A 27646-nucleotide genomic window follows, 5' to 3' on the forward strand; every position below is an offset into this window, starting at 1 on the left:
CCATGCACTGTTTTATGTGCTTTACATATATATTAACTCATTTAATCTCATAATGCCCGATAAAGGAAGTCATATTATTCTCATTTTTTATATAGAAGAAATGGGGCATGGAAAAGTTACAACTGTTCAAGGTCACACACCTGGTAAGGGGTAGAGCTGGAATTTGAACCCAAGTAGTAAAGCTCCAGAGTGCACATTTTTAATCACCATGCTATATTGTGTTTCAGAAGTAGACCCTGGTGAATTAGGCAAAGGCATATTTAGTGAAATGGTAGAATAGAAACCAGATTGCAAGGATAAAGAGTGTGTTTAGTAAGTGTATATTATTTAGCCAGGAATTAGGAATAGATGTTGGATTTTATCAAATGCTGTTTCTGCATCTATTGATATGATTGAGGTTTTGTTTTTTAGTTTGGTATATGGTAATTACATTGGTTTTCAAATGTTAAACTGACTTTGTATCCTTGGGATAAACTGTACCTGGTTCTGATATATTTTCCATTTTATATATTGCTAGATTCAGTTTATTAAAATTTTGCTTAAAAATTTTACATCAATTTCCATGAGGGATATTGGTCTGTGTTTTTCTTATATATCTGCCTGCTTTTGGTATCTGGGTAATAATGAATTAGGAGATACTTGAGTATTTTTTTAAAAAGAGCTAAAGTAGAATTGGTATGATACCTTCCTTAAGTGTTTGTAGAATTCACTGGTGAAACTCTCTGGAGTTGGAGTTTTTGATGTGGAAAGGTTTTTAACAACACATTTGATTTCTTTAATAGATATAGAGAAGTTCAGAATTTGTATTTCTGCTGTTGTCTTCAATAGTTTTATCTTTGAAGGAATTTATGTCATCTAAATTGTTGAATTTATTGGCATAAAATTAATCGTAGTACTCTCTTACTCTTTTAAAGTCTGTAGAATCTGTAGTGATTTTTTTTTATCTCATTCTTGATTTGGTAATTTATATTGTCTGTTTAGAGGGAAGTTCATCTTTTTTTAAAATTTAATTTATTTTGAAAGAAGGGGATAGAGCATGTGTGTACATGGGGCAGGGGCAGAAAGGGGGAGAGAGAATCCAAAGCAGGCTCCATGCCCAGTGCAGAGGGACGTGGGGCTTAATTCCACAACTGTGCGATCATGATGTGAGCTGAAATCAAGAGTCGGTTGTTTGATGGACTGAGCCACCCAGGCACCCCATCTTGGGTTTTTTGTCGTTGGGTTTTTTATTGAAATATAGTTGACACAAAATAATACTGCAGCAAAATTAGAATTAGTGTTTCATTTTTTGGGGGCCCATACCCAGAAGTAGAATTACTGGATCATGTGGATTATTTTTTCTATTTCTAAAAATAGAAAAAAATTTCTATTTTTAATATTTTGAGGAATCTCTGTATGGTTTTCCACAGTAGCTGCACGAGTTTACATTCCTATCAATGGTGCCCAGGTTCCTTTCTCCATATCCTTGTCAATACTTTTTCTTAGCTTTTTGATCCTGGCCATTCTGAGATGCATGAGGTGGTCTCTCATTGTGGTTTTGATTTATGTTGTTTAGGGATGTTTAGGGATGTAGAGCACCTTTTCCTGTGTCTGTTGGCCATCTGCATGTTTTCTTTGGAGAAATGTCTGTTCCCGTCCTCTGCCCATTTTTTAAATCAGATTTTTTTTTAAGTGTGAATTGTATGAATTCTTTATATATTTTGGATATTAACCTTTTATCAGAAAATCATTTGCAGATATCTTCTCCCATTCAGTAGGCTGCCTTTTCATCCTCTTGATTTCCTTTGCTATGCAACATTTTTTAGATTGTTGTAGTACCTATGTTTATTTTTTCTTTTGTTGCTCTTGCCTGAGGAGACAAATCTGAAAAAATATTGCTAAGACATCAGTCTTAGAGGCTAAGATGCTAAGATGTCTGTTTTATTTTAGGAGTTTTATGGTTTCAGATCTTAGATTTAGAAGGCTTGGTTGTAATCCATTTTGAGTTTAGTTTTGTATATGATCCAAGAAAGAGGCCCAGTTTCATTCTTTTGCATGCAGATGTCCAATTTTCCCAACTAATTTATTGAAGAGACTGCCTTCTCATTGTATATTCTTGCCTTCTTTGTCATAGATTAACTGAGCATATAGATTGTGGATTTATTTCTGGGCTCTCTGTTTTGCTCCATTGATCTAGTGTCTGTTTTTTAAAATTCTAGTACCATACTGTTAATTGCTATGGCATTGTGTAGTATAGCTTGAGATCTGGGAGTCTGCGCCTCCAGCGTTGTTATTCTTTCTCAAAATTGCCTTGGTTATTTGGGGTCTTTTGTGGTTCCATATAAATTTTTTTTATTACTCTGGTTCTATGGGAAAATGTTATTGGTTATTTTGATAGTGATTATATTGAATCTGTAGATTGGTTTGGATCGTATGGACATTTTAACAATATAAATATTTCTAATCCATGAATGTAGTATATCTTTGCATTTATTTGTGTCCTCTTCAGTTTCATCAGTGTCTTACAGTTTTCAGAGTACAGGTCTTTCACCTTGTTGGTTAAATTGATTCCTAGGTACTCCTTTTGACCTAATTGTAAATTTGATTTTTTTTCTTAATTTCTGTTTCTGCCTGTTACCATATAGAAATGCAACCAATTTTTGGATATTTGTGTCTTGTAACTTTACTGAATTCATTTATTAGATCCCACAGTTTTTTGGTGGAGTCTTTGAGGTTTTCTATATAGAGTATTGTGTCATTTGCAGACAACTGTCTGTAATAGTTTTACTTTTTCCTTAACAGTCCAGGTGCCTTTTATTTATTTTTCTTGTCTGATTACTGTGGCCAAGACTTCCAGTACTATGATGAATAAAAGTAGCAAGAGATACATCCGTGTCTTATTCCTGATCATAGAGGAAAAGCTTTTAGCTTCTCACCATTGAGCTTAACACATGATGTTAGCTGTGGGTTTGTCATATATAATGGTCTTTATTATGGTGAGTTATGTTCCCTCTGTACCCACTTCGTTAAGAGTTTTTATCATTAATTTGTCAAATGCTTTTTCTGCATCTGTTGATAAGCATATGATTTTTATCCTTCATTTGGTTAACGTGGTATGTCACATTGATAGGTTTGCAGAAATTAAACCATTCTTGTGTCCCTAGAATAAGTCCCACTTGGTTGTGATGAGTGATCTTTTTAATGTATTTTAAATGCAGTTTGTTAATATTTTGTTGAGGATTTTTGCATCTATGTTCATCGTTGATACTGGCCTGTAATTGTCTGTTTTTGTAATGTCTTTGTCTGGTTTTGGTCTCAGGGTAATCCCGGCCTGGTAGAATTAATTTTGAATCATTCCTTTCTCATCCTCCTCCTCCTCTTGTTGTTGTTGTTTTTAATAGTTTGAGAAAGAGGTTATAACTGTTCTTTAAATGTTTGATAGAATTCACCTGTGAGGCCATTTGATCCTGGACTTTGTTTTTTGGGAGTTTTTTGATTACTGATTTAATTTCATTACTAGTAATTGTTCTATCCGGACTTTCTGTGTCTTCCTTGGAAGATGTTTGTAGCGGTATGTCCGTTTCTTCTAGGTTGTGCAGTTGGTGCATATTTTTTGTGAATAGTCTCATAATGCTTTGTATTTCTGTGGTGTCCATTGTAACTTCTCTTTCATTTCTGATTTTATTTGAGACCTCTCTTTTTCTTGATAATTCAGGCTTCAGTTTTATCACTTTTGTCTTTTCAGGGAACTAACCCTTAGTTTCATTGATCTTTTCTGTTATTCTTTTAGTCTCCATTTCATTTATTTCTTCTCTGATCTTTGGTATCATTTCCTTCCTTTTACTGACTTTGTATTTTGTTTGTTACCCTTTTTCAAGGTTAAATTATTTATTTGAGATTTTTCTTGTTTGTTGAGTTAGACTGCATTGTGATAAACTCCCCTCTTATAACTGCTTTTGTTGTGTTGCAAAGATTTTAGAACACTGTATTTCCATTTTCATTTGTTTCAAGGTTATTTTTTAAAACTTCCTCTTTGTGGGTAGGGCACCTGGGTGGCTTAGTCGACTTCAGCTCAGGTCATGATCTCACAGCTCCTGAGTTTGAGTCCCACATTGGGCTCTGTGCTGACAGCTCAGAGCCTGGAGCCTGGTTCAGATTCTGTGTCTCCCTCTCTCTCTCTCTCTCTCTGCCCCTCCCCCACGCACATGCATGTACTCTTTCTCTCGCAAAAATAAACATTAAAAATTTTTTTTAAATAAAATTTCTTCTTTGATTTCTTTGTTGGGCAATTGGTTGTTTAGTAGCATATTGGTTTGCCTCCACGTGTTTGTTTTTTCTCAGTTTTTTTCTTGGAATGAATTTCTAGTTTCATATCATTGAGGTCTGGAAAGATGCTTGGTACGATTTTAGTCCTCTTAAATTTATTGAGACTTGTGGCCTAATATGAATTATTCTGGAGAATGTTCTGTATGCACTTGAAAAGAATGTGTATTCTGCTGTGTTTTGGTAGTGTTCTGTATATATCTGTTAAGTCCACCTTGTCTAATTTGTCATTGAAAGCCACTTTCCTTATTTCTTTTTTGTTTGGGTGATTTATCCACTGATGTAAGTGGAGTGTTAAAATCCCCTACTATTAATGTATTACTGTCAGTTTTTCTCTTTATGTCTGTTAATATTTGCTTTATATGTTAGGTCTCCTATGTTGGGTGCATAGGTATTTACAATTGTTAAATCCCCTCATGGGATCATTATGTGATGACCTTCTTTGTCTTGTTAAAGTCTTTATTTTAAAGTCAATTTTGTTTTATATAAATATTGCTATCCCAGCTTTTTTGTTTGTTTCCATTTGCATGGAATATCTTTTCCATCCTTTCACTTTTAGTTTTTATTTATGTTTAGGTCTCAAGTGAGTCTCTTGTAGGCAGTATATTGATGGTTCTGATGTTTTCATCCATTTAGTCACCCTGTGTCTTTTGATTGGAGCATTTAGTGCGTTTACACTTAAAGTAATTATTGATAGGTATGTACTTATTGCCATTTTGTTAATTGTTTCCTTGTTGTTTTTGTAGTTATTCCCTGTTCTTCTCTTGCTCTCTTCCTTGTGATTTGATGATTTTCCTTAGTGTTATGCTTGGATTCCTTTCTCTTTATCTTTTGTGTATCTGTTGCAGGTTTTTGGTGTCTGGTTACCATGAGATTTGTATATAATGTCTTATGTATATAGCCGTCTATTTTATGTTGGTGATTGGACACATTTTCTTAAAAGCCCTTTATTTTTATTCCACTCCCACCCTATGTTTTATGCATTTGATGTCATATTTTACATTTTTAAAAATTTTATCTCATAACTAGTTATTATAGATATAGTTGATTTTACTATTATTGTCTTTTGCATTTACACTAGCTTTATAAGTGACTGATCTACTACCTTTACTATATGTTTTTACCAGTGAGGTCTTTTTCTTTGATAATTTTCTTCTTCTTTTTTTTTTTTTTTTTTAATGTTTTATTTATTTCTGAGAGGGAGAGAGTGCAGGGGAGGGTAAGAGAGAGAAGGAGATACAGAATCTGAAGCAGGCTCCAGGCTCTGAGCTAGCTGTCAGCACAGAGCCCGATGCGGGACTCGAACCCATGAACCGTGAGATCATGACCTGAGCCGAAGCCGGACGCTTAGCTGACTGAGCCACCCAGGCGCCCCTTTCATAATTTTCTTCTAATTATGGCCTTTTCTTTTCCACTTAAGTCCTTTAACATTCCTTATAAGGTCAGGGGCGCCTGGGTGGCTCAACCGGTTGAGTGTCCGACTTCGGCTCAGGTCATGATCTCACGGTTCGTGGGTTCGAGCCCCGCGTCGGGCTCTGTGCTGACTGCCAGCTCAGAGCTTGGAGCCTGCTTCGGATTCTGTATCTCTGTCTCTCTTTGACCCTGCCCTGCTCACGCTGTCTCTCTCTCTGTCTCTCAAAAATAAATAAAACATTTTTTTAAAAAATTTCTTATAAGGTCAGTTTAGTGGTAAACTTTTGTTTGTCTGGGAAACTATCTTTTCTTCAATTCTGAATGATAATTCTGCTTAGTAGAATATCCTTGGTTGTAGCTTCTTTCCTTTTATCTCTTCAAATATATCGTGTCACTCCCTTTTGTTTTGCAGTTTCCACTGAAAAGCCAGCAGATATTCTTATGGATATTCCTTTGTGCTTAACTAATTGCTTTTCTCCTGCTGCTTTTAAGATTCTCTCTTTATCTTTAATTTTTGGCATTTTAATTATTATGTCTTTGTGTGGATCTACTTGGCTTCTTCATCTTGTCTGAGGCTGCCAGTGCTTCCTGGATGTGGATGTCTGTTTCCTCTCCCAGGTTGGAGAAGTTTTCTTCAAATAAGTTTTCTTCCCCTTTGTCTCTTAGACCAATCCATTCTGTGTCCTCCAAGCTGCTGTTGATTCCCTCTAGTTTATGTTTCATCGCAGTTGTTGTTCATCTCTGATTAGTTCTTTTTTATATTTCCTGTCTCTTTGTTGAAACTTGTACTGAGTTCATCTGCTCTTCTTCCAAGTTCAGTGAACATCTCTATGGCTACTACATGGAACTCTGTCAGGTAGATTGCTTGTTTCTCGTTTCGTTTAGTTCTTTTTTCTGAAGTCTTGACGTGTTCTTTCTTTGGAACATATTTCTCTGTCTCATTTTCTGTCTCCCGGTGTTTGTTCCTATATATTAGGTTTTACAGCCACATCTTATGCTCTTGAAGGTGGTGGCCTTATGTAGAAGGTATCCTTTGGGGCTCAGAAGTGCAGTCACCTCTGGTCAAGCAGGGGCACTCTGGAGTGTCACCTGTGTGGGCTGCACACATCCACCTCTTGTGTCTGGGCTGCAACTGCTATAGGCATGCTAGTGGGTGGGCTTTGCCTGGCTAGCTCAGAGGCCAAGCCAGTGAGGGGTACTGGTGGTTGGGTTGGCCTGCCTCTGCCTAGGGCAGAAGTCACTTTGGAGGATGCAGATCCCAGCTGAGGCTGCCTACCAGGTGTGGTAGGGCGAGAGCCACTACAGAGGGGTGCCTGCCAAGGTGGGCAGGCTGGGCAGAGGAAGTCCGCGGGGGAATGTGGGAACAGGGTGAGCAGTTGTAGTGAAGTAGATAGATAGTGCTAGAACTTTTGCCCCATAGTGTCAAGCCAGCTATGCTGAAGGAGGAAAAAAAAATGGTACCTGCAAATGCTTCTGTTCGCAGAGAAAGTTCCTGCAGATCCCTTTCCCTCCGGCACATGTCCTAAAATTAGTCAGTAAATGTCTTCTATGGCTCAGGTGCTTTTCAAACTGCTGCCTCTGCACTGGATCTGGGAGTGATTGAGATTCTGTGCAGGCCCTTTGATATTGAAGTCTCCATTTACTATAACCTTCCTGCTCCCCCAGAGTCAAGCCGCTCTGATTTTCAAAGCCAGATATTATGGAGGCCTATCTTTCCAGTGCAGATCCCTAGGGCAAGGAGTGCCCAGTGTAGGGTTTGCACCCCTCACTTCTCAGGAAGACCTCCACATCTGTGATATCCCTCCCACTTGCTGGTCAGCACATTGGTAGTTTGGTTCACGACCAGGCTGTGTCTCTTTCCCTTCTGCTCATCTCAGTATGTCTTTTTCCTTTTGTGGAAGAGTTCTGCTAATCTTTAGGTCATTCTCAGGGAGAGTTGCTCTATATGCAGTTTGTTTGTGGGAGGAGGTGTGCTCAGGATCTTTCTACTTTGCGGCTTCCCTTCATGATCCCTTTTTTTCCCCCTTAGTCAGTTTGCTTAGAGGTTTATCAGTTTTATTGATCTTTTCAATAATTAATGAGCTTAGGTTTTATTGGGTTTTTTCTCTATAATTTTTTCTTTTGTATTTCATTGGTTTCTGTTTATGTTGTTTAACTTGCTCTTCTCTTTCTACTTTAAGGTAGAAGCTAAGATCATTGATTTGAGACTTTTCCCATTGTCTGATCTAGTGGTTTAGTGCTATAAATTTCCCCTTAAGTGCTTCTTTAGCTGCATCCCACAGATTTTGATACATTGTGTTTTTCTTTTCATTCAATTCAAAGTGCTTTTTAATACCCCTGTGATTTCTTGAGATGGGCTATTTGATAGCCCATCCATGAACTATTTAAAGTGTGTGAGGGGCACCTGGGTGGCTAAGTCAGTTAAGCGTCCGACTTCGGCTCAGGTCATGATCCCATGGTTGGTGGGTTCGAGCCCCGCGTCAGGCTCTGTGCTGACAGCTAGCTCAGAGCCTGGAGCCTGTTTCGGATTCTGTGTCTCCCTCACTCTCTAACCCTCCCCTGCTCACTCTGTCTCTTCTCTCTCTCAGAAATAAATAAAAAACATTAAAAAAAAATTGTGTGATTTAGGGGCACCGGGGTGGCTCAGTCAGTTAAGCATCCGACTTCGGTTCAGGTCATGATCTCACAGTCGGTGGGTTCAAACTCCGCGTCGGGCTCTGTTCTATCAGCCTGCTTCAGATTCTGGGTCTCCCTCTCTTAAAGTGTGTGATTTCATTTCTAAATATTTGGGGGTGTTTCCAGATATCTTTCTGTTACTGATTTCTATTTTAATTACATTCTGGTCAGAGAATATGCTTCTCTGACTCCTGTTAAATTTATTGAGACTTTTTATGGCCTGGAAAATGGTCTTAGTGAAGTACAAAAGCATGTATATTCTGCTGTTGTTGAATGGAATATCCTATAAATGTCAGGCCAAGTTGATTGGGAATGTTGCTCAGGTCTTGTATATTTTTATTGATTTTGTGTGTGTTTATCAATTATTGAGAGTCAGTTATTAACATCTACATCTGTAGTTGTAGATTTATCTTTTTCCTTTGCAATTCTGTACCTTTTTGCTACGTGTATTTATAAGCTCTGTCATTAAGTATATAACTATTTATGATTGATATATCCTCTTCAGGAATTGACCCCCTTTATCGTTGCCAGGGATAAAGAAGGTCATTTTATATTCTTTGAAATCCATTTTGATTAAAACTTACCTTTGTAGCTTTCTTTTGATTTGTGTTAGTGTGATATATCTTTTTCCATTTTTCTGTTTTTTTCCCTCATGGTGGCTTTATTTTTAAAATTTATTTCTTGGGCGGTGGGAGGATGGGCAAAATGAGTGAAGGAGAGTGGAAGGTACAGGCCTCTAGTTATGGAATGAAAAAGTCATGGGGATGAAAGGTATAGCGTTGAGAATCTAGCCGATTGTATTGTTAAAGAGTCTGGTGAGGGATGGTAGCTACACTTGTGAGCTTAGCATAACATATAGACTTGTTGAATCACTGTATTTTACACTTGTAGCTAATGTAACATTGTGTGTCAACTATACTTTAATAAAAATTATACTAAAAATAATTGTAATAATATATCTAGGGGTGTCTGGGTGGCTTAGTCAGTTAAGCATCTGACTTCGGCTCAGGTCATGATCTCACAGTTCATGGGTTCGAGCCCCATGTCAGGCTCTGTGCTGACAGCTAGCTTGGAGCCTGGAGCCTGCTTTGGATTCTGTGTCTCCCTCTCTCTCTGACCCTCCCCTATTCACGCTGTCTCTCTCTCTCAGAAATAAATAAAACATTAAAAAAAAATTTTAAGTAGTAATAATATATCTAGATAAAAACATAAAATAGTGACTTATAGATTTCATAATTTAGTTAATAAATATATTTCTTGTAGGCAGCATATATTTGGGGCTTGCTTTTTAATTTCTTTAATGTTTGTTTATTTTTGAGAGCGAGAGACTGAGTGCAGGCAGGGGAAGGACAGAGAAAGGGAGACATAGAATCCAAAGTAGGCTCCAGGCTCTGAGCTATCAGCCCAGAGCCCAACATGGGGCTTGAACGTACAGACCACGAGTTCATGACCTGAGCCAAAGTCTGCTGCTTAAGCAGCTGAGCCACCCAGACACCCCATGGGGCTTGCTTTTTAATCCACTTTGACAGTCTTGTTTAACTGGACTGTTTAGGCCATTTACATTTAATGTATTTCTTAATAGATTAGATAAATTTAAATCTGACATCTTGCTATTTATTCTGTTGTCCAAGCTCTTTATCATCCCTTTTTCCTCTTTTTCTGCACTCTTTTGAGTTTTTATATTATCTTCTTTGGTTTATTAGTTATAATTCCTTGTTATTTTAGTGAAATCTTTAAGAATTATAGTGTACTTTTTAGCTGTCCCAGTCTGTTGTCCGTGATATCACACCTTATGTATAATGTAAATACTTTGTAGTAAATGGGTGCTTCCATTTCCCCCTTCTGGTGTTTATAGTGCTATTGTCATATGACTTACTTCTGTGTATATTATAAACCTCATACGATGTTGTTACTATTGGTCTTTAAGCAGTTGATTATCTTTTGAAGAGATTTCAGTAATAAGAAAAAGATCTTTTTTTTTTTTTTTTAATTTTTTTAATGTTTTATTTATTTCTAGGAGAGAGAGAGAGACAGCGTGAGCAGGGGAGGGTCAGAGAGAGAGGGAATCACAGACTCCGAAATAGGCTCCAGGCTCTGAGCCGGCAGTCAGCACAGATCTCGACACGGGGCTCGAACCCACGAACCGCGAGATCATGACCTAAGTGAAAGTCGGACGCTTAACCGACTAAGCCACCCAGGCGCCCCAAGAAAAAGATCTTATATGCTTATGCATAGTCACATTTCTGGTGCTCTTTATTCCTTTGTTTAGATCTTTATTTCCATCTAGTATCATACTCTTTCTGCCTGAAGGATTTCCTTTAACATTTTTTGTAGTGCAGGTCTGCTGGTGATGTAGTCTTTCAGATTTTGTATATCTGGGAATTCTTTTAAAGTAATTTGATGGGGGGGCGCCTGGGTGGCTTAGTCGGTTAAGCATCCGACTTTTGCTTAGGTCATGATCTCGCAGTTCGTAGGTTCGAGCCCTGCGTCGGGCTCTGTGCAGACGGCCAGCTCAGAGCCTGGAGCCTATTTCAGAGTCTGTATCTCCCTCTCTCTCTGACCCTCCCCTGCTCACGCTCGCTCGCTCTCTCTCTCTCTCTCTCTCTCTCTCCCCTAGAAATAAATAAAAATAAATAAAAAATAAAATAAAATAAAAGTAATTTGATGGGGCATTTGTAGGTCTTACTCTGTTTTTGGTTTTTTTTTTCCTGTTATGGATCATTGTCCTTTGTTGCTAAATGTTTAAGTGTTTTTGAAAATCATTGTTTTCATATATTTTGTCTGTTTTCTGTTGTTGTTTTGGGCAGAAGGGTAAATTTAGCCCTTGTTATCTCCTCTTGGAGGCTTATGTTCTGGCCAGGAATTAGAGAAAAGAAGTAAAGTGGTAGCTGTACAAACAAGCAGTTAATTAGCAAGTAAATGCCTTTTGAAGCTTCTAGGTAGAGCATATTAAATCTGAAATGGTGTTGATCATCTCTGCAGACTTTCCTTTACATCCCTGTCCAAGCCCTCATTGTTTGGTGGTTTTGAGCATGTTGGTCTGGCTGGGAGTGGGGTCCAGACCTGTCAGGGCAGAAGCAGCAGCTTATGGGAACTGAAAACAGCAGCACATGTGAAATGACTTCTTGGAGAAATAGCCAGGGAAAGGCTCAGGTTAGAGTTGAAGAAGAGGTTCGGGGAATGTTGCAGAGCCCCTTCCCCCAGCTTGCTGAATTGAGGTGCTCTTTAATTCCCATCTCTGGAAGGCTAGTCTGCTCACATAACAACTGAGTGCAGTAAAGAGCCCAGTCCAACAAATTAGGTCCTGTGTGTGGTTAGGGAGGCTCTTTTCTATAATGTGTAAAAGTCAAACTGAATTGCTTTCATCTGGCCACTTTGAGTAGGCAACATCCCATTTGTTTGCCTATATAGGATGTGAGTGAGTGAAGAAAAGAAAGTGGTGGAGTGGGTCTTAGGTTGCTTGAACAGCCATAATAACAAAATACCATTCTGGGCAGCTTAAACAACAGAAATTTATTTTGTCACAATTCTGAGGCAAATCAACATTCCAACAGGATCCAGCTTCTGAGGGCTGCTTTCTTGGCTTGCAGCCACCTTCTTGCTTTTCCCTTACATGGCCTTTCTTCAGGAGGTATGCTGGAAAGAGAGAGATTTTCTCGTTCTTAGGCCACCAATCTACTGGATTAGGACCCCACCCATATGACCTCTTATGACCTTATTTAACCTCCTAAAAGCCCTGTCTCCAAATACTATCACACTGGCAGTTAGGCTTCAACATAGGAATTTGGGAGAGGACACAAATTTTCAGTCCCTAGCAGGGTGTATGAGATTCAGCAGCTACACAAGTACCTAACATGTATTACTTGGGTCTTTTGTCAGCCCCTCATTTCTGGTGGCCATTCCTTCCAGAGGCCCAAGCCCTGTTAATAGCTCCTCCAAACCAGAAACTTTGGAAATTAGATTTGGATTCTAGTTTTTTGTTGAAATGAATAGGAGTGGTCTGGATGTACCTCTTCTGTTATTATATTGATTCCATGGGGACAGGGACAGGCCTCCTGATAGGTTTCCTGTTTCTTGTCTCCAGGTTCTTCTTTGCGGTCCAGTTGGTCCAAAGCTGCATGAACTTCTTGATGATAATGTGTTTGTTCCACCAGAGTCATTGCAGGAAGTGGATGAGTTCCACCTTATTTTAGAGTATCAAGCAGGTAAGAGAAATGACGAAGTAATGGTGTGAGACTGACAGGGACAGGTGTGTTGTCAGATTGTGGTGTGACTATGCTGGAAATTTATCTTTGTACGTTGGTGGGACCCTTTCTTGCCTTACTGCAAGTTTCCTGACCTCTTGGTTCTGCTGAGCTGATAACTGACCATTGTCTCAAGAATGACAGAGTATTACAGTATTGAAGAAAATCTCAGATCTGCAAACAACTAATCTAAATCCAAGAGAAATCAAGCTGTAAGAAAGTAGGCATCTTGAATGAAAATGTGTTAAACGTACATATACAAAGTTTTTCTTTATTACTAAGGAAAGAGAAGGGCAGGTAACATCTGTTCAACACTGTGCTGGATTGTGCTCTAGGCTTTTCTGGCCAACTGTTCCAAGCTGTTTCGGATTGATTCCAAGCCTCTGGCAAACTTCTTTTGAAGCATTTCATTTTCCCTTGGGTATGGAAGTGGAAGTGTTTGTATTTCACAACACTTAGATTTCCTTTTATATAATATTCCAGTGTTTTATCAGTCCAAATCCAGCCCATCCATCGTCCCTCCTGGTAGAATTTGTGTGTTACAGAAATTACAGATCTAATTCTTAGAGAATCCTAAATACTAAACATATTTTAACTGTTTATTTAATTCTGTATATTTTCTGTTGGATCTTTCCTTTGCTCAGAACTCCGACTCTTAAATTTCTGATTCAACAGATTATTAAAGACTCAAGCATATAAACAGACTAATTGGTCCCTTAAAGCAGTACTTAATAAGCTTCAGTGAACTGCTCCCAAGTCAGTTAAGAGAATCTCACCTTCTGGAGTAATTAACTTTAAGATATGAAATTGAGTGTTTCTTAAAAATTGGTTTTTTTCCTCCATGTATGAAAAAGGAATTGTTTGTTTCTAGTTCTCTTTTGGGTGCGTATTGGAATCTGGAAGCTTCCTGACTTTAGGAAGGGCAAGATCTGAACATTATGGACGGAATGTTGCAGTAGGCAATTCACATTTAATCATATACAAGTTTTGAGTTTCTCAGAAACTCAGAATGATAGTTCTTACTGCCTGAAGATTGTGGTGAGGATTAAGAGGATTACTGTGTACTGTGAGCACCTTCAGTGGAAGGCACGAACAAGACTATTTGACTGGAAGGGTCTAGAAGAGCTAAAGATGTGCCTTTGAGGTGCTGCTACTGCCAGTTCCAGGCTCCTGTCAGTTGCACCCTGCTGGTGCTCACATGGTGAACTGGGGACCTTTCTGGTTCCTGGTTTCTCTCATGTTCCCTGCCAGCCGCAGGGTGGAGAGACTGCTCTCTTCAGTATGATTTTGCTGTTGGATTTCACAGCTGTGCCTCGTGTGGAGGTAAGAAGATGGCACAGCTTACCTTGAAAGGAGACTGTCTCCGTCCTTGGGTTTACGAACCCCGCACTTCAGTTTTTCTTTTTTGGGCCTTATTTTCTTAGAACAAAGCAGGGCCTCCCGTTGAACTTTATATGACGTTCATTTAAATGAAATGATATGAAGTTACATTCTCACTGGCCCTTGGAGGGAATCTAGTCTGGTGGCAGAAGCCCTCAGGCTGCTTCCCTTACAGAAGTCCGTCCCCAGCTTCTCTCAAATTTAGATGAATAAATTCCCAGAGAGGATTTGTCACCTTTCATTTCTTCCTCCTTCCCTGCCAGACTCTCTCAGAGAAGCTTGTTTCTAGGCTTTGGGCCAAGGACCCACTGAGTCACTGCACAGGTTTTGCTGACTTCGTGGCCGAAGGGCAGGACTTAAATTGAGTGAAGGGCTCACTTAAGAGAAACACGTTCAGAGCTCTGTGACAACAGGGCGGCGTGGAGGTTCCTGGCTCACCCTGTCTGCGATCCAGTCGTTCTGTCTCTCTGAGGCCACTTCATCAGTCCTGTGTCCTGTGGGAACAGCCAGGGAACAGCTCTCCACTTCCCTCCTTGTCTTTCCCTTGCAAAGGCCCGTGGGTTGCCTCTGTCTCTTTTTCCCTGAAGAAATCCCTTTGAGTGCCCTGTTGCTTTTTTCTCCAGGGATAAGTTAGGCGGTGCCTCTTGGCAGCTTTGCTCCCTAAGGGTCAGTTCCCGGTTCTTGCCCTGTGCAGGACGCTGACGTAGATTTCTCCTCTGTACAGAGTCTTGTCATTTGTGGGGCATGGGTGGGATTTGGAATCATACCCACATTTTTTGTTGTCACAGGCATTGAAGTCCTCAGTCTTTCCTCTTGTGCACTTGTTCCTTTGCTCATTCATTGTCCACACGCTGCATGCGGGGGCAGTGTGAGGTTGGAGGGGCTGGTGACAGACTTGGCCCCTGTGCTCAGCTCACTGCAGGGCAGGGGCTCCTGTGCAGATGATTACAAAATCACGTGTCACATCCTGAAGCAGTCACAGCAGTGGCCCAGGGGCAGAAGCAGCTGAGTCTACTGGGGTTGGCAGAGTTAAGACAGACTTCGCAGGGGAGGCCGCACTTGCTCTGGGTCCTCCAAGATGAAGCAGGATGGGAGTGTTGTACTCAGCTGTGTAGACCATTACTGGGTGTGTTCTTTGGACAAATAGTAAGAAGGGGGCAGGAATGAAAAGTATGTGGCATTTTAACCAACATAACCATTGTGTTGGGGCTTAGTAAATAGGAAATGTCTTTCTCTGTTTTCATAGATTTTTATACACATAGAAAATGTTTTCAGAGGAATGCATTCAGTAAAGCTGAACTCAAAGCAAAGATGGGCTCTCCCACCTTCACACCCACTCCAGAGTAAGCCCTGCACACGCATGCACACTCCCCATGGAGAGGCAAGGCTTCTGGTTTGGGAGGCCTGTTTTAGAAAGGAGGAAGTGGTTTGCTGATCAGCCTGAAGTAGGAGGAAAGCCTCTGCTGTGGTCTGCCTGCCTTGGGGAAAATCTTTCTGAAGGAACATCCAGGAAATATGATAGAAACCAGTATAAAAGCAGGCTTCGGTGTATGGGCTCTAATTTTGTAAATGGGATGAATCCTTCACTTGGGCGGAAAGCTATATAAACCCAGATTATAAAGCCTTGCAGCTGAGTCTCTAGAATTACCTTCATGCTGGCTGGGGCTCATTTAGGAATTGCCCTATGCAGAAGCAAGCCTAGTAGCACTGGCCCTTGGCTTGACTGAGGTTCCAAGTCTTGAGTCTACCAAGTCTTGAGAGAAAGAGTGCTGTGCTCCAGCTGTGAGACTTCACCAGGTGAGCCTGGGGAGGGTACCCGTCACCTGTCCTGCTTCAGGACAGCCGTAGTGCACTCCTCATAAATGCTTGGCAGCTGTAGGGTTCCGATAGGTAGCTCTCTGCTCACCTGCACAGAAGGATCTCCAACCGTGGGCCTCACCACCTGACATTTAAAACCCAGCTCCCCAGGAGATTCTGATGTGTGGCGGGTGCTGAGAGCCACTCCCGTGGATGGGCCCAGATCCTGAGCTCCTCCCTCTGCTGGGGTCAGTTCAGCAGATGCTGAGTGGGACTCTCCACAGGGGCCTGTGACAAGTCCTGTGAGAATCAGAGGCGTACAGTGTTCCTTTTAGAGAGCTGGCATTCCATTTGGGGAGATGTGGCACAAATGTGTGCGAAGTTAAGGGATGGTGTAAGTTTGAATACTAGTTCAGAACAATAGAAGAGATAGCTCAAAGCAAAATGCTATTCACCAAACCACGTGAAGGGAGATCTCTGTGGATACACCTCAGGCCAGAGCAGTCAGCGGCCACTTAGGAAGGAAGTAGCATTTAACCTTGGCCTTGAGCAGTCATTATTCCAAAGCAGCTCGCTCACAGAGAGCTACAGCAGCCAGATACTCTTACCTTCTGGAACAAGTGCAGGAAACCGCCCACAGCAGCCGGGAAGAAAGGCTGCAGTCAGCCTGACTTTTGGAATTTCAGCTTCTGTAGGTCTCTGCTAAATGAAAGGTGCTCGGGGCGAGGCTGTGAGTCGGGAAGTGCTTCGAGAAAGGCAGCATGTCCCGTGGGCAGGGGCACAGGTGTCCTGTATGAGAGCCCAGTGGGCAGTGGAGCTTTCCCGGGACTAACTGCCAGCCCCTTGCCAAAGGCATAGAGCACCCAGGCCGTGTGTGTTGTTTTGTGGGGTTGGGGTTGGGTTTTGGTTTGTTTGTTTCATTACCAACCACGGTCCTCCTGGATGCACGCCGTGCTGGGCCATTGTAGCTGGGCTCCACTCAGCCATTAGCCAGCTTGCCCAGAGCCAGGGCCCCAGTGAGGCCTTCGTGAGCCCCCACAGCTAGGAGACTTAAAGCCTCTTCCTTTTCTTCCCATTGTGTTGACTGGGCTTTTCTAGGGGAGGAGTGGGGCCGGTTAAAAGCTCCACATGCCAACCGCTTCATCTTCTCCCACGACCTTTCCAACGGGGCCATGAATATGCTGGAGGTGTTTGTGTCTAGCCTGGAGGAGTTCCAGCCAGACCTGGTGGTCCTCTCTGGATTGCACATGATGGAGGGACAAAGCAAGGAGCTCCAGAGGAAGAGGCTCTTGGAGGTAATAGCATTGTCACAGACTCTCACAGATCTCAGCTGCCGTTTTTCCTCAGGTTCCTGCCTCTTTCCGCCTATGCAACTTGCGCCACATGGTCTTCAGTCCTGGCCACCCCAGGAGCGTTCACGGCAGCCGGCTCTGAGTCCTGCCTCCTGGTGCTCTTCCAGGTGCCCGGGCAGGAGCTTGCCTGAGCACCTCCTCTTGCCTGAGCCTCTGCACCCTGCGCCACGCTGGACGTGGCTGCCAGCCGCGGTGTTTGTGGTCTGCGTCCTCTGTGTCGTGTGTGCCGTCTCTTCACATCAGCTGTGCCGCGGCTCCTACAGGCTCTACCACAACTGGAGCCAACCGCTCGGTGTAGGCCCCTGGGAATAGGCTGGCTCCATGAGCACACAGGGGCAGTTCTTGGTGCCCTGAGTCTGTGACCCCAGTGCCTCCCTATTGGGAACAGCATCCCCTGTCTGGAAGCTGTGGTGACCCCCGAGGCTTAGAGCTTTCATGATGATGCAAAAAAGGCAGTGACCAGAGGCACTGCCTGTCAGCCTTGACCCTTTCTTCCCTCTTGCATGACTTCTGTCTCTAATGGCACTGCTGCCGTCTTCTCTTTGCAGGTTGTGACCTCCATTTCTGACATACCCACTGGTATTCCAGTTCACCTAGAGCTGGCCAGTATGACCAACAGGGAGCTCATGAGGAGCATTGTGCATCAGGTAACCACTTGGGCAGCATGTGAGGCCCTCTGGAGCCCTCACCTTTGTGGGCCTTGCTGACAAGTGCCCTTGTCCCATGGGGCCAGCTCTTTGGGCTCAGGGCCTGGCTTACTGAGGTGGATGTTCTGTCACACAGACCCGGGGCTGTGGAGATCCAAATAAGGAGCCAGGGTCATTCTGGAACAGGATCTCCTACTATGTTAGAAGTATGGCAGCGTAACTGGTGGATTGGTGGGTCCTGTTTCTCCTGAAGTGGAGAAGTTGGAAGTGGATGGTGTTTGTGGTAGAACTCCAAGGAGAAAGTGCAGGTGCACTCAGCTGCTCTCAGTTGGACCTCCAGAAGCTCAGAGGAGAGGAGCTCTGGGGGAGCTGCACTCCCTCACCACCAGGCACCAAAGGATTCAACTCCTGCCTCTGGACGGCAGCAGTGCTTAGGTAGATCCAGGAGTGTAGTGCTTGCACACAGACTCCGGAAGGCGGCGTTGGGAGGCCAGTTTGTCGCTCTCTAGCTTTATCAGCTTAGACAAGTTACTTAACCTTTCATTGTTTCAGTATTTAACCTGTTTAATGGGTAATATATTCATGTGGTTCAAAACCCAAAAAATACTAACATACACAGTGAAGTCTCCCTCCCACTGTTAGTAATGTTCTCGGTGTTTCCTCTGTATGCCTCCACAGCCACTGTGTACAAATATAAGCAAACATGGGAATATATCCTTATTCATCCTTTTTTTACCCCAAAAGACAGCACAGCGCACTGCACATCGACTGTTATGCACTTTGCTTTTTCTCACTGATGGGACTTTGGAGACCTTTTCTCCACCATCCCTTGGGGACCATCCTGTCTGTCTTTTCACAGTAAGGCGGCAAAAGGGAGCGTGTGGGGCCCCCAGGTTGTTTACCCTGCACCATCTTGATGGGCATCTTGGTTTCTGTCCTCTGCTGTCCCGTAAAGAGGTGCAGGGGAGAAACTTGTACGGGATTTTCATTTCCCTGCAAGCAAGTAGGTATGTATGATGAATTCTCAGGAGTAGAGCTGCTGGGTGGAGCAGAAAAAGCCTTTGTAAATTTAATGCTGCCAGATGCCCTCCATGAGACCTGTGCCCATTTACCGCCACTAGAATTCTTTACAAGTGCTTATTTCCTCTTTTCCTTACCACCAGAACGTGATTAGAAATGTGTATTCTTTTACCAATCTGACGAGTGAAAAATACTTGAGAATAGTTGTGTTTTCTTTTAATAGACTTTACTTCTCAGGGCAGTTTCAAGTTCACAGCAAAAGTGAGTAGCACACGGCGCCTTCCCACATACCCGCCACACACAAGGCCTTCAACCCGCCCCCCCCCCCCGCCGCCGCATCGCAGCTGTGAGTGCCCGACCTATATTCGCGTCGCCACTGCCCACGGCCCGTGGTTTACATTGGGTTTCGCACTTGCTGTTTCTCAGTGGAGTTTTTAATTTGCATTTCTCTTTTGAGGTTATCTTTTCACTTTGTAAAAAAAGCCATTTTTATTTCATTTTCTGTGTGTCTACGTGTCTACTTAACCTTTCTGAGCCTCAGTCCCCTTATCTATAAAACAGAGGCAGTCCATCCACTAGAAAGGGTTACAGTAAGAATGGAATGAAATAAAGCCATCCACTCAGGGCCTGGCACAGAACATGCCATAAGTGGAGGTGCTGTTACATTGGTGAAGGTACAGGCCATTGGTTTTTAAACAAATACATTCAGATGCACCCACACATACCCCTCCCCTCCCGCCCACCCTCCAGGGCCTCCTGTTTCTTGCACATTCACCTTACGTGCGGTTCTCTGGCTCCAAGGAGAGAAGTGCTAAGTAAGAGGTAGTGAGGTAGACACAGTGGTTCCCCTCAAGACAGAAACAGGCCCAGCGGCTCCCGTTCAGTACCCTTTTGCACATGGTTATTTCTGAATACAGTCTTCCCTACCCTGCACCTGCTTAAAACGCTTAGCTCTAACCTAAAACATTTCTCCTTGCTTCTTGGGGTAGTGTACACGGAACCATGTGACCCTGACTGTGTGTTGCTAGGGCCTTCCATTTACCAGTACAGCACCCTGCTGGCACTCAGGAACGGAGAACCCTGTCCCACCAGTAAGAAGAGGGTCTGCTGTGCATGCAAAGGCGAAAGCTAGGCCCATGGAAAGCAATACAAAATAGGTGTCCCCTCTGCCCTTTGTCTTAGATGAATATAACAAGACTTGAGTCTAAAACGGTGTTACTGCAACTTTCTGGTTAAATCCCGAGTGATAATGAAGGTGGAGTTAGAGGTGTAATAGAACAGCAGCTTGTGGTCTATCACTTCCCCAGCGCGTGCATCAGGGGTGGGGAGTTCCATGGTAAGAAGAAAGATGCTGTACTGCCTGCCTTCCCTGACTTTAGTCATTGGCTGTGTCCTGAGGCATCTTGGGAGCCAGATGTTCATCAGAAAGAAACCTCCATTTTGTTTTTGTTAGCAGGTCTTTCCCGCAGTGACTTCCCTTGGGCTGAACGAACAGGAGCTGTTATTTCTCACCCAGGCAGCATCCGGACCTCATTCGTCTCTCTCTTCCTGGAATGGCGTCCCCGATGTGGGTATGGTCAGCGACATCCTCTTTTGGATCTTGAAGGAACATGGGAAGAGTAAAAGCAGAGCCTCAGACCTCACCAGGATCCATTTCCACACGCTGGTCTATCACATCCTGGCAACCATAGATGGACACTGGGCCAACCAGCTGGCAGCTGTGGCTGCGGGAGCTCGCGTGGCTGGGACGCAGGCCTGTGCGACAGACACCATAGACACCAGCCGGGTGTCCTTGAGGGCACCCCGTGAGTTCATGACCTCCCACTCGGAGGCAGGCTCCAGGGTCGTGATAGACCCCAGCGAGCCAGTCGCAGAGTGGCACAGGGAGGGGGTGTCCTTCCACTTCACACCAGTACTGGTGTGTAAAGATCCCGTTCGAACCGTGGGCCTCGGAGATGCCATTTCCGCCGAAGGCCTCTTCTATTCAGAGGTTCACCCTCATTACTAGGGAGGTGGCTGTGGGTCACTTTTTTGAGGGAGAGCTAGCCAGTTTAAGAATTACAGGAAAACTAGGATGGCGGGTGTCAGAACAGTTTCTAGATCTAATTGAAAGATAGCCAAAGAGACAACAGATTAAACTGTATCAGATACATTCCAGCCTGTTGACGATTTCACAGAAACATTTCAGGTTTTAATCAAAATTTAGCTGTCTACTAACGCGACTGGATTTTTGGTTTTTTATGTTGTGTGTTACAGAGGTAAAACTTGATTCCCATATCCCCATTTTATGTAGCATTGTCAAGTCTCTTAGCCCAGACTTTGCCCTGGAGAGCATGTCAGCTGTAGAAAGCACTTCCCGTATTGCCCCCTGCCCCCTGCCCCGCGGAAGGGCATAAGCGCATGCTCGCTCACCCCAACTCCCAGTCTCCAGCAAAGCCTGATGCGAGGGTCCCGCGTTCTCTGGGCTCCGCGCTCATGGGCAGGATCATGATTTCCATTCAGTGTTACAATGAAAATATTTAATGAGCACACCTTCTGAGTCTTCAGCTCTCAACCTTAAGAGAGAGCCACAAGTGAAGACAAAGCCATCACTCTTGAGCATCACAGTCACAGCAGAGGCCGGGGACCCTGCGCAGCCTTTGAGGGAGGCCCGCGTTCTGTGTTTGTTCGGAAGCGTAGCTGACCTGCAGGGCGATCGTGGGGACTGCCAGGCCCTACCTTCGTGCCCTGGCTCCTGAGGTTGTAGGCTGGCTGGTCAGACGCCCCCATGCCTGGGTCCAGTCTCATCCCCCAGCTCTGGGCACACTTTCCACAGGGAAGGACTGATCTTTGTTCATTCAGATCCTTGAAGGAATTTGCGTTTACAACTGGAATATGCTTCTGTGTGTGTAACGGATCATGTTTGTTTTACATCAACACACCACATCCATTAAAAAGTTTTACCTCATAAGAGCCCCAGGATCATGAATAAATGTCATGTTATGTATTTATTTTTTTATAAATCAAGGAGACTTCTGTGTGCTTTTCAATATATTAAAAATAATTTACATTTCAGGGATCGTAAGTCTATGATTTTGTTTCTTCCACCACCACTGTGGAGCCAGATAAAGTATGAATTCTGACCTTGACTAAGGTGTGAGTTGTAGGTTACTCTGCTCTTGAAGTGTTTATCTCGTCTTCCCTTCACTGGGTAGGCAGTCCTGCACACTGAGCCTCAGCCATAAGTCTGTCCTCTGTTGATTTAAGGTGACAGAAGACTGTAGTTTCAAGTAGCAAAGCCGCTATGAAACAGCAGTTTTAAGTGTTTGTTGAGCCTTCTCAGTTGTTCAAAGAACAGTATAAACATGGCCGCGGGTGGCAGGCCCACTTAGGTCAGGGGTGATGGTTTCATACCTGGCTCATAGCAGCTTCTGGAGCTGCAGAGCTACCTCAGGCGCTTCATTTATGACCTCTCCTTCCCTGCTTTGGGGAGGAAGGAAAGGCTTGATTACTCCTTTAAAGAAAATTTAAGCCTAGTACTTGAAATTCAAAGCAAGTAGCTTATTAAGGAAATCTCTGGCTGCTGTGTCTCTGCTTCCAACCTCTAAAATTAACACTTACGTTCTAGCCTGTTTGTATTAGAAAGGCTTAAGTGAAAAGAGATTTCTGTTTTCCCAAGGAGAATTGGAATCATTCATTGTTTACTTTTTGTAAACCTAAGACTCGGAGAGAACGGAGGTGTTTGCTGTGTGACTTTTTCTTCCCATCTAAATTGTGTCTACTGCCGCCTGCCCTTGGTCTATACAAGTTCTCTAGTTTGCACGGGTGGTGTCAATAAGGTATAAACAGCGCGTACCTTAGAGCAGTGTTTTTCAAAAGATGGGTCTTGAAGTATTTATAGTCACTAAATCAGTTTGGTCGTTAACACAAAGATGCATCCTACTCGGGCAAGTATGGTTTTGTGAAGCCTTAACGTGGGCCTGAATGAGTGTGTGTAGTTGGGAACGTACGCGCGCCCCTTTGAACGCCCACCCTCTGGAGGAGTCCTCTAAGCTTTAGAAGGAAGACTGGACTCTTGGGACGTAGGAGAGACTTTGTGGAAGTGAGCTGGTGGGGCAGGACACAGGTGGGGCCTCAGGCCTCTCAACCCATTGCTCCGAAATGTATTTTACAGAAATTTTCACGTCTGACTTGATGTGAAGAAGTGTAAAAATCCACTGGACTAGGAAAGGGTGCCTAGTGAGAAATGAGCCTTCCCAAAAATGTTCTAACACTCACTCTGACATTTGCTTGAGATTGATTTAATGCCCAAGAAGCGTCAGCACACAGAACACTGCTGAGGTAAGAATCTGGCCCAAACGGTAATCTCTATCTTGCAGACTGAGTTTGCATTTTATCCCGTCGAGTTTACTGGGGAGAAGTGAGTCATCAGAAGAAATCCAGATTCTATGCAGGGTGTTGCAATGGCAATTGTATGACAGGGCATATTACCTGTACTGAGCCTCACTTTCCTCATCTGTACAATGGGGTGTTGATTAAGAGAGAATGTTGTGCAAAATATTTAGCACAGTACATGGCACATATTTAAAAGTTCAGTGATTGTCAGTTACAATTACTAAACTGAACAGGCAATATCCTTGGTCTCTTTAGAACTGTTTGTTTTTAAAACATTGAGAAGCTACCACAATGATGATTTAACATTTTACTTTGGGGTCTTGTTATAAGTAAATATTTGCATACAGTGAAGCTATACAAATTGCAAGTGTACCATTGAGTAGGTTTGACAAATGCATATGCCCATCTAACCCACATGCCTATCCAGATAGTGTTCCCATCCCTCCAAAGTGGCTGAACCATTTTACTCCCACCAATGGTGTAGGACAGCTCTGGTGGCTTCTCAATGTCACCAAGATCTGGAATTGTCCATTTAATTGTAGCCATTTTGAAGGGTACAGAGTGGTATTTCACTGAGGGTTTACTTTGCATCTATAACAAATTCTTTTTACATGCTTATTGGTCATTCATGTATCTTTGTGAAGTGTGCAAATCTGCCTGCTCTCCCCCTCCCCACTCCCTCCAGTTGGGTTGTTTTAGATCTGCTGTTTGGGTAGTTACTTTTTTTATTGAGTTGTATGAGTTCTTTATATATTCTGGACATAAGCTCTTTGTCAGATATATTTTGTGACTGTGTTTTCCCAGAATATACTCCCAGTCTGTAGACTGATACTCATTTTCTTCATGGCTTATTGGTCTCACGCGCTGGGCTATTCCTGTCCTGCCTGTAGTCTCATAATTTTCTTCTAGGAGCTATAAAATTTTAGGTTTTACATTGAGGTCTATAATTTATTTTGAATTACTTTTGTGGATGCTAACAGATTAGAATCAGATCCACTGTTTTTTCTACACTGCTCTCCAGTCATTCCAGCAATGATGAAAAGACCGACTGATCTATTTGCCCCCGTGCGGTTGCTATTTTGGTCATGTCTGGAAGTGAGGTAGGTAACGTAAGTCCTCCAACTTGGTTCAAGACTGCCTTGGATGTGCTGAGTCCTTTGTATTTCCCTCACATTTGAGAACCAGCTTGTCAGTTTCTATTCCCAAACCAGTTGGGCTGATGATAGGAATCCACAGACCTATTTGGAAAGAATTTTGATCTCACCAAGAGTTAGTTTTCCAGTGTGTAAACGTGGCCTTTCTATTTTGGCCTTTTGCACTGCAGTGTTTTTTCAGGGTACAGGCCTTACATGTATTTTGTTAAATTCATCCCTAAGTATTTCAGGTCAATACTACCTGATGGTATTTTAAATGGATTTTTTTTTTTTATGTTTATTTTTGAGAGAGAGAGACCGCATGAGCAGGGGAGGGTCAGAGAGAGAGGGAGACACAGACTCTGAAGACAGGCTCCAGGATCTGAGCTGTCAGCACAGAGCCCGACTCAGGGCTCAAACTCACGAACCGTGAGATCATGACCTGAGCTGAAGTCGGCAGCTTAACCGACTGAGCCACCCAGGTGCCCCCTGGATATTTTTTTTTTTTTAATTTCATTTCCAAACTGTTCTTTCATGGTATATAAAAACAAGTGACTTTTGTACACTGACCTTACCAAATCAGGTTATCACTTGCGGTATATTCATTTACTTGTTTTTAGGATTCCTTAGGTTTTTCTATATAAATAACCATGCCCTTTTCTATGCCTTTTTATTTCTTGCCTTTATAGCATTGACCAGAACATCTAGTATAATGTTGAACAAAAGTGATAAAAGTGGACATCCTTGCCTTGGTCCTCTCCTTAGGGGCAAAGTACTCAATATTTTACTGCTTAAAAAAAGCAGGAGCTTTGCGGCAGAGTTCGAATCCTGATGCTGTCACTTACCTTGGAAAATTCATTTCACATTTCCCAACCTCAACTCCTCCTTTACAGAGTAGGGATAATAGTATCCTGGAAGGGTTCAGTGAGGCCAGTCCCGTCCTGAACCTTTTCTTCCGTGGCATTCCCTAACACCACCCTCTGTCTCTTCTATCGCTGTCACTTGCTTCTGGCTCCTCTGTGGGCTCTTCTGCTTCTCTCTTTAAATACTGTTTCCCATTTTGGGTCCCCCATCTTCTTTTTCCTAGCTTTCCTTGGGGGGCTCCTTTCAAATCTGTGGTTTCAGCTAGTGCTCAAATGAAGTCACTCCTGTACCTTGATCTTCAAGCCAGATTTCACATCTGAAATCTATTCCAGTGTGTAGTATCACCATCTGGGTGTCTCAAAGACACCCTTAGAAGGTCTAAAACTAGACCCCACAAGCCTCCACCAGAGTCCCCCGTGTTCCTCTTCTCTGGTTTGTGGGCTCTCCCAGCAGCAGATGCCCATCTGACAGTCGCTGTACCTGCTACATGCAGTCCCCGATAGTATTCTGTTGATTTCACCTCCTAAATCTCTCTTTCAACCCCTCCCCCTCCTCCCCATCTCTCAGTTTCACACCCTAATCATTTCTCACCAAGACCTTTTCAGTCACAGGCACAAAAGACTACACACCGATATAAAAGTGAGCTTTCTTAGCTGCTCAGGGTGTAAATGCTGGTTCTTCTGCATACCAGCTGCATGCGCCAGGGCACTGCTGTTTATTTCTGATATGGGAACTGAAGAGTTTCCTGCTCACTTAGCCACTGCTTCAATGTCAAAATAGGGGAGTCACAATATAAAAACTCCATAGTTTGACTTGGCAATAGGTGTGTCCTCACCTTCAAATTATAGTAATTATAGGACACTTCAAGTACAAAATGGGGACTGGCCCTCAAACAGATTGCTAGCCTACCATCCATCGGGGCTGTTGCAGCGGAAGCCGTGTTCGCACTACATAGGAACTTGGCCTTGAGGCTCCTTCTTTAGTTTCAAACTAGTTTTGGAAGTAGGTAATAAGGGAACAGTGTGATCATAGGTTCTTTTAGAAAGTTTTTATTGTGATCTCTTATTTTTATACCTAAGTTAACAACTTTCCCCAAAGGGATGATGATACATAATCTTAATTGTAAAAAGGACATATAATGTACTGATAGCATCTGGCTGATAGTCATTGATTGTCTTAAATAAAAATTAGTTAAGAGGCTCTTCTTTTCCTTTTAATTGCTGGTGCTGCCACCAGACCAGCCCTTCACTCCTACTTCTTATCACACAAACATGATCTGACTCTACACGCTGATCTCTCTCAAGAACAAGATGCAGGGACTTGTTCTGGATTCCCCTGGACAAATAGAGCTGGAATATTCAACAGACTGGGCCTCAATTTATGAGGGGTTTTTCATCATTTCCCCTTAAATACAGACTATTAGAGCTGGATTACTAATCCAAGATTTGTGTTTGCTTTCACGGCTGCCATGCCCCCCAGCCTGAGGACCACCTTGGCAAAGCCAAGGCTTCATCATAAAAGGCTACTGGGCAGAGGTCTGTCTCAGACTTTCCTTCCACAAAGGATGGGGGCAGTCATCCAGGAGACAAAAGTCCTTTCAAAAACAAACAGCAACATGTGCCTTGCCGGCTTCTCGAGCCATAAACACAGAGCCATGACCTCTGCTCTTCTGAAAGGACCTGTCTGGTCCCGGCAGACGGGGCTGATGAGTGGCTGCGTCGGCCTCCGGCTCCTCGGGATCATCACGGCACATCCTGCGTTGCTTGGTGCCCCAGGGAACATGCCGTCTGTGCTGCCTGTGTCACGTGACCTCTCCGAATGTGCTACATCCTCGCCAGAGAAACCCCTACGCTGGGGTCAAAATGTTATTTTTCTCTGATGTGTGCTGATGCTTCATTTGGATGTGCTTCCACAGTGGGCTCTGGCTCCAGCGGAAGGGATGGTGGCTTTGTGAGATGGGAAGTTCCTCCAGCACCTAGCAACAAAACAAACCACTTGGATTCTCAGTGCCATGCTTCTCAAAGAAATCACTTATTGTCAAATTTCAAATGGAACCCCTGTATCTTCAAGGACCAGTGGGGACTGTGATGTATTTTTGCAGCTATGAAGTTTTACCATAGCTAAGAATTAAAGCGACAGTCAAGTTTGTCTCAATGACTCACTAAAAAAACCTTTACCTGCGCCACGCTGACTTGCTTTAATTGTCATGCTTTAGCAGAACAGAAGGTGGTGTCATATATTTCTAAACTTGAATACTGTAAACCATCCGACGAGGCCTGTTCCCTACGACACAACTTGCCTTAAGGAAGCAAGTGCCCGTTTGGCCAGCATATGGCTTTTTCCCCTTCTAGGAACTACTACTGGGACATGTTCTGAGTCTGAAAAGTGTCAGCCTCACTTACAGCGGTCATCTCTCTATTGGCACATGCAGCCTGTACCCACAA

General features: G+C 43.2%; 2 protein-coding genes across 4 annotated transcripts in view; one reads left to right on the forward strand and one right to left on the reverse strand.

Annotated features, from left to right (window-relative positions):
- Positions 1-21883, forward strand: part of ADPGK (ADP dependent glucokinase) — a 34943-nt gene extending 13060 nt beyond the window's left edge. The window contains exons 4-7 of one of the 2 annotated variants that reach the window (XM_039237853.1): positions 12476-12596; positions 16911-17107; positions 17713-17811; positions 20285-21883. In XM_039237853.1, coding sequence (XP_039093784.1) covers positions 12476-12596; positions 16911-17107; positions 17713-17811; positions 20285-20839 — 972 coding nt within the window. In that variant the 3' untranslated portion in view covers positions 20840-21883. The remainder of the gene's footprint in view (positions 1-12475; positions 12597-16910; positions 17108-17712; positions 17812-20284) is intronic. The other variant, XM_039237854.1, reaches the window with a different exon arrangement.
- Positions 21884-26228: 4345 nt separating this feature from the next.
- BBS4 (Bardet-Biedl syndrome 4) overlaps positions 26229-27646 on the reverse strand; it is a 58366-nt gene continuing 56948 nt past the window's right edge. For both annotated transcript variants that reach the window (XM_039237856.1, XM_039237855.1), the window contains one exon: positions 26229-27177. In XM_039237856.1, the coding sequence (XP_039093787.1) occupies positions 27068-27177 (110 nt within the window). In that variant the 3' untranslated portion in view covers positions 26229-27067. The remainder of the gene's footprint in view (positions 27178-27646) is intronic.

This window comes from Hyaena hyaena, unplaced genomic scaffold (genome assembly GCF_003009895.1).
Source record: "Hyaena hyaena isolate Hyena2069 unplaced genomic scaffold, ASM300989v1 scaffold_130, whole genome shotgun sequence".
NCBI lineage: Eukaryota > Metazoa > Chordata > Mammalia > Carnivora > Hyaenidae > Hyaena > Hyaena hyaena.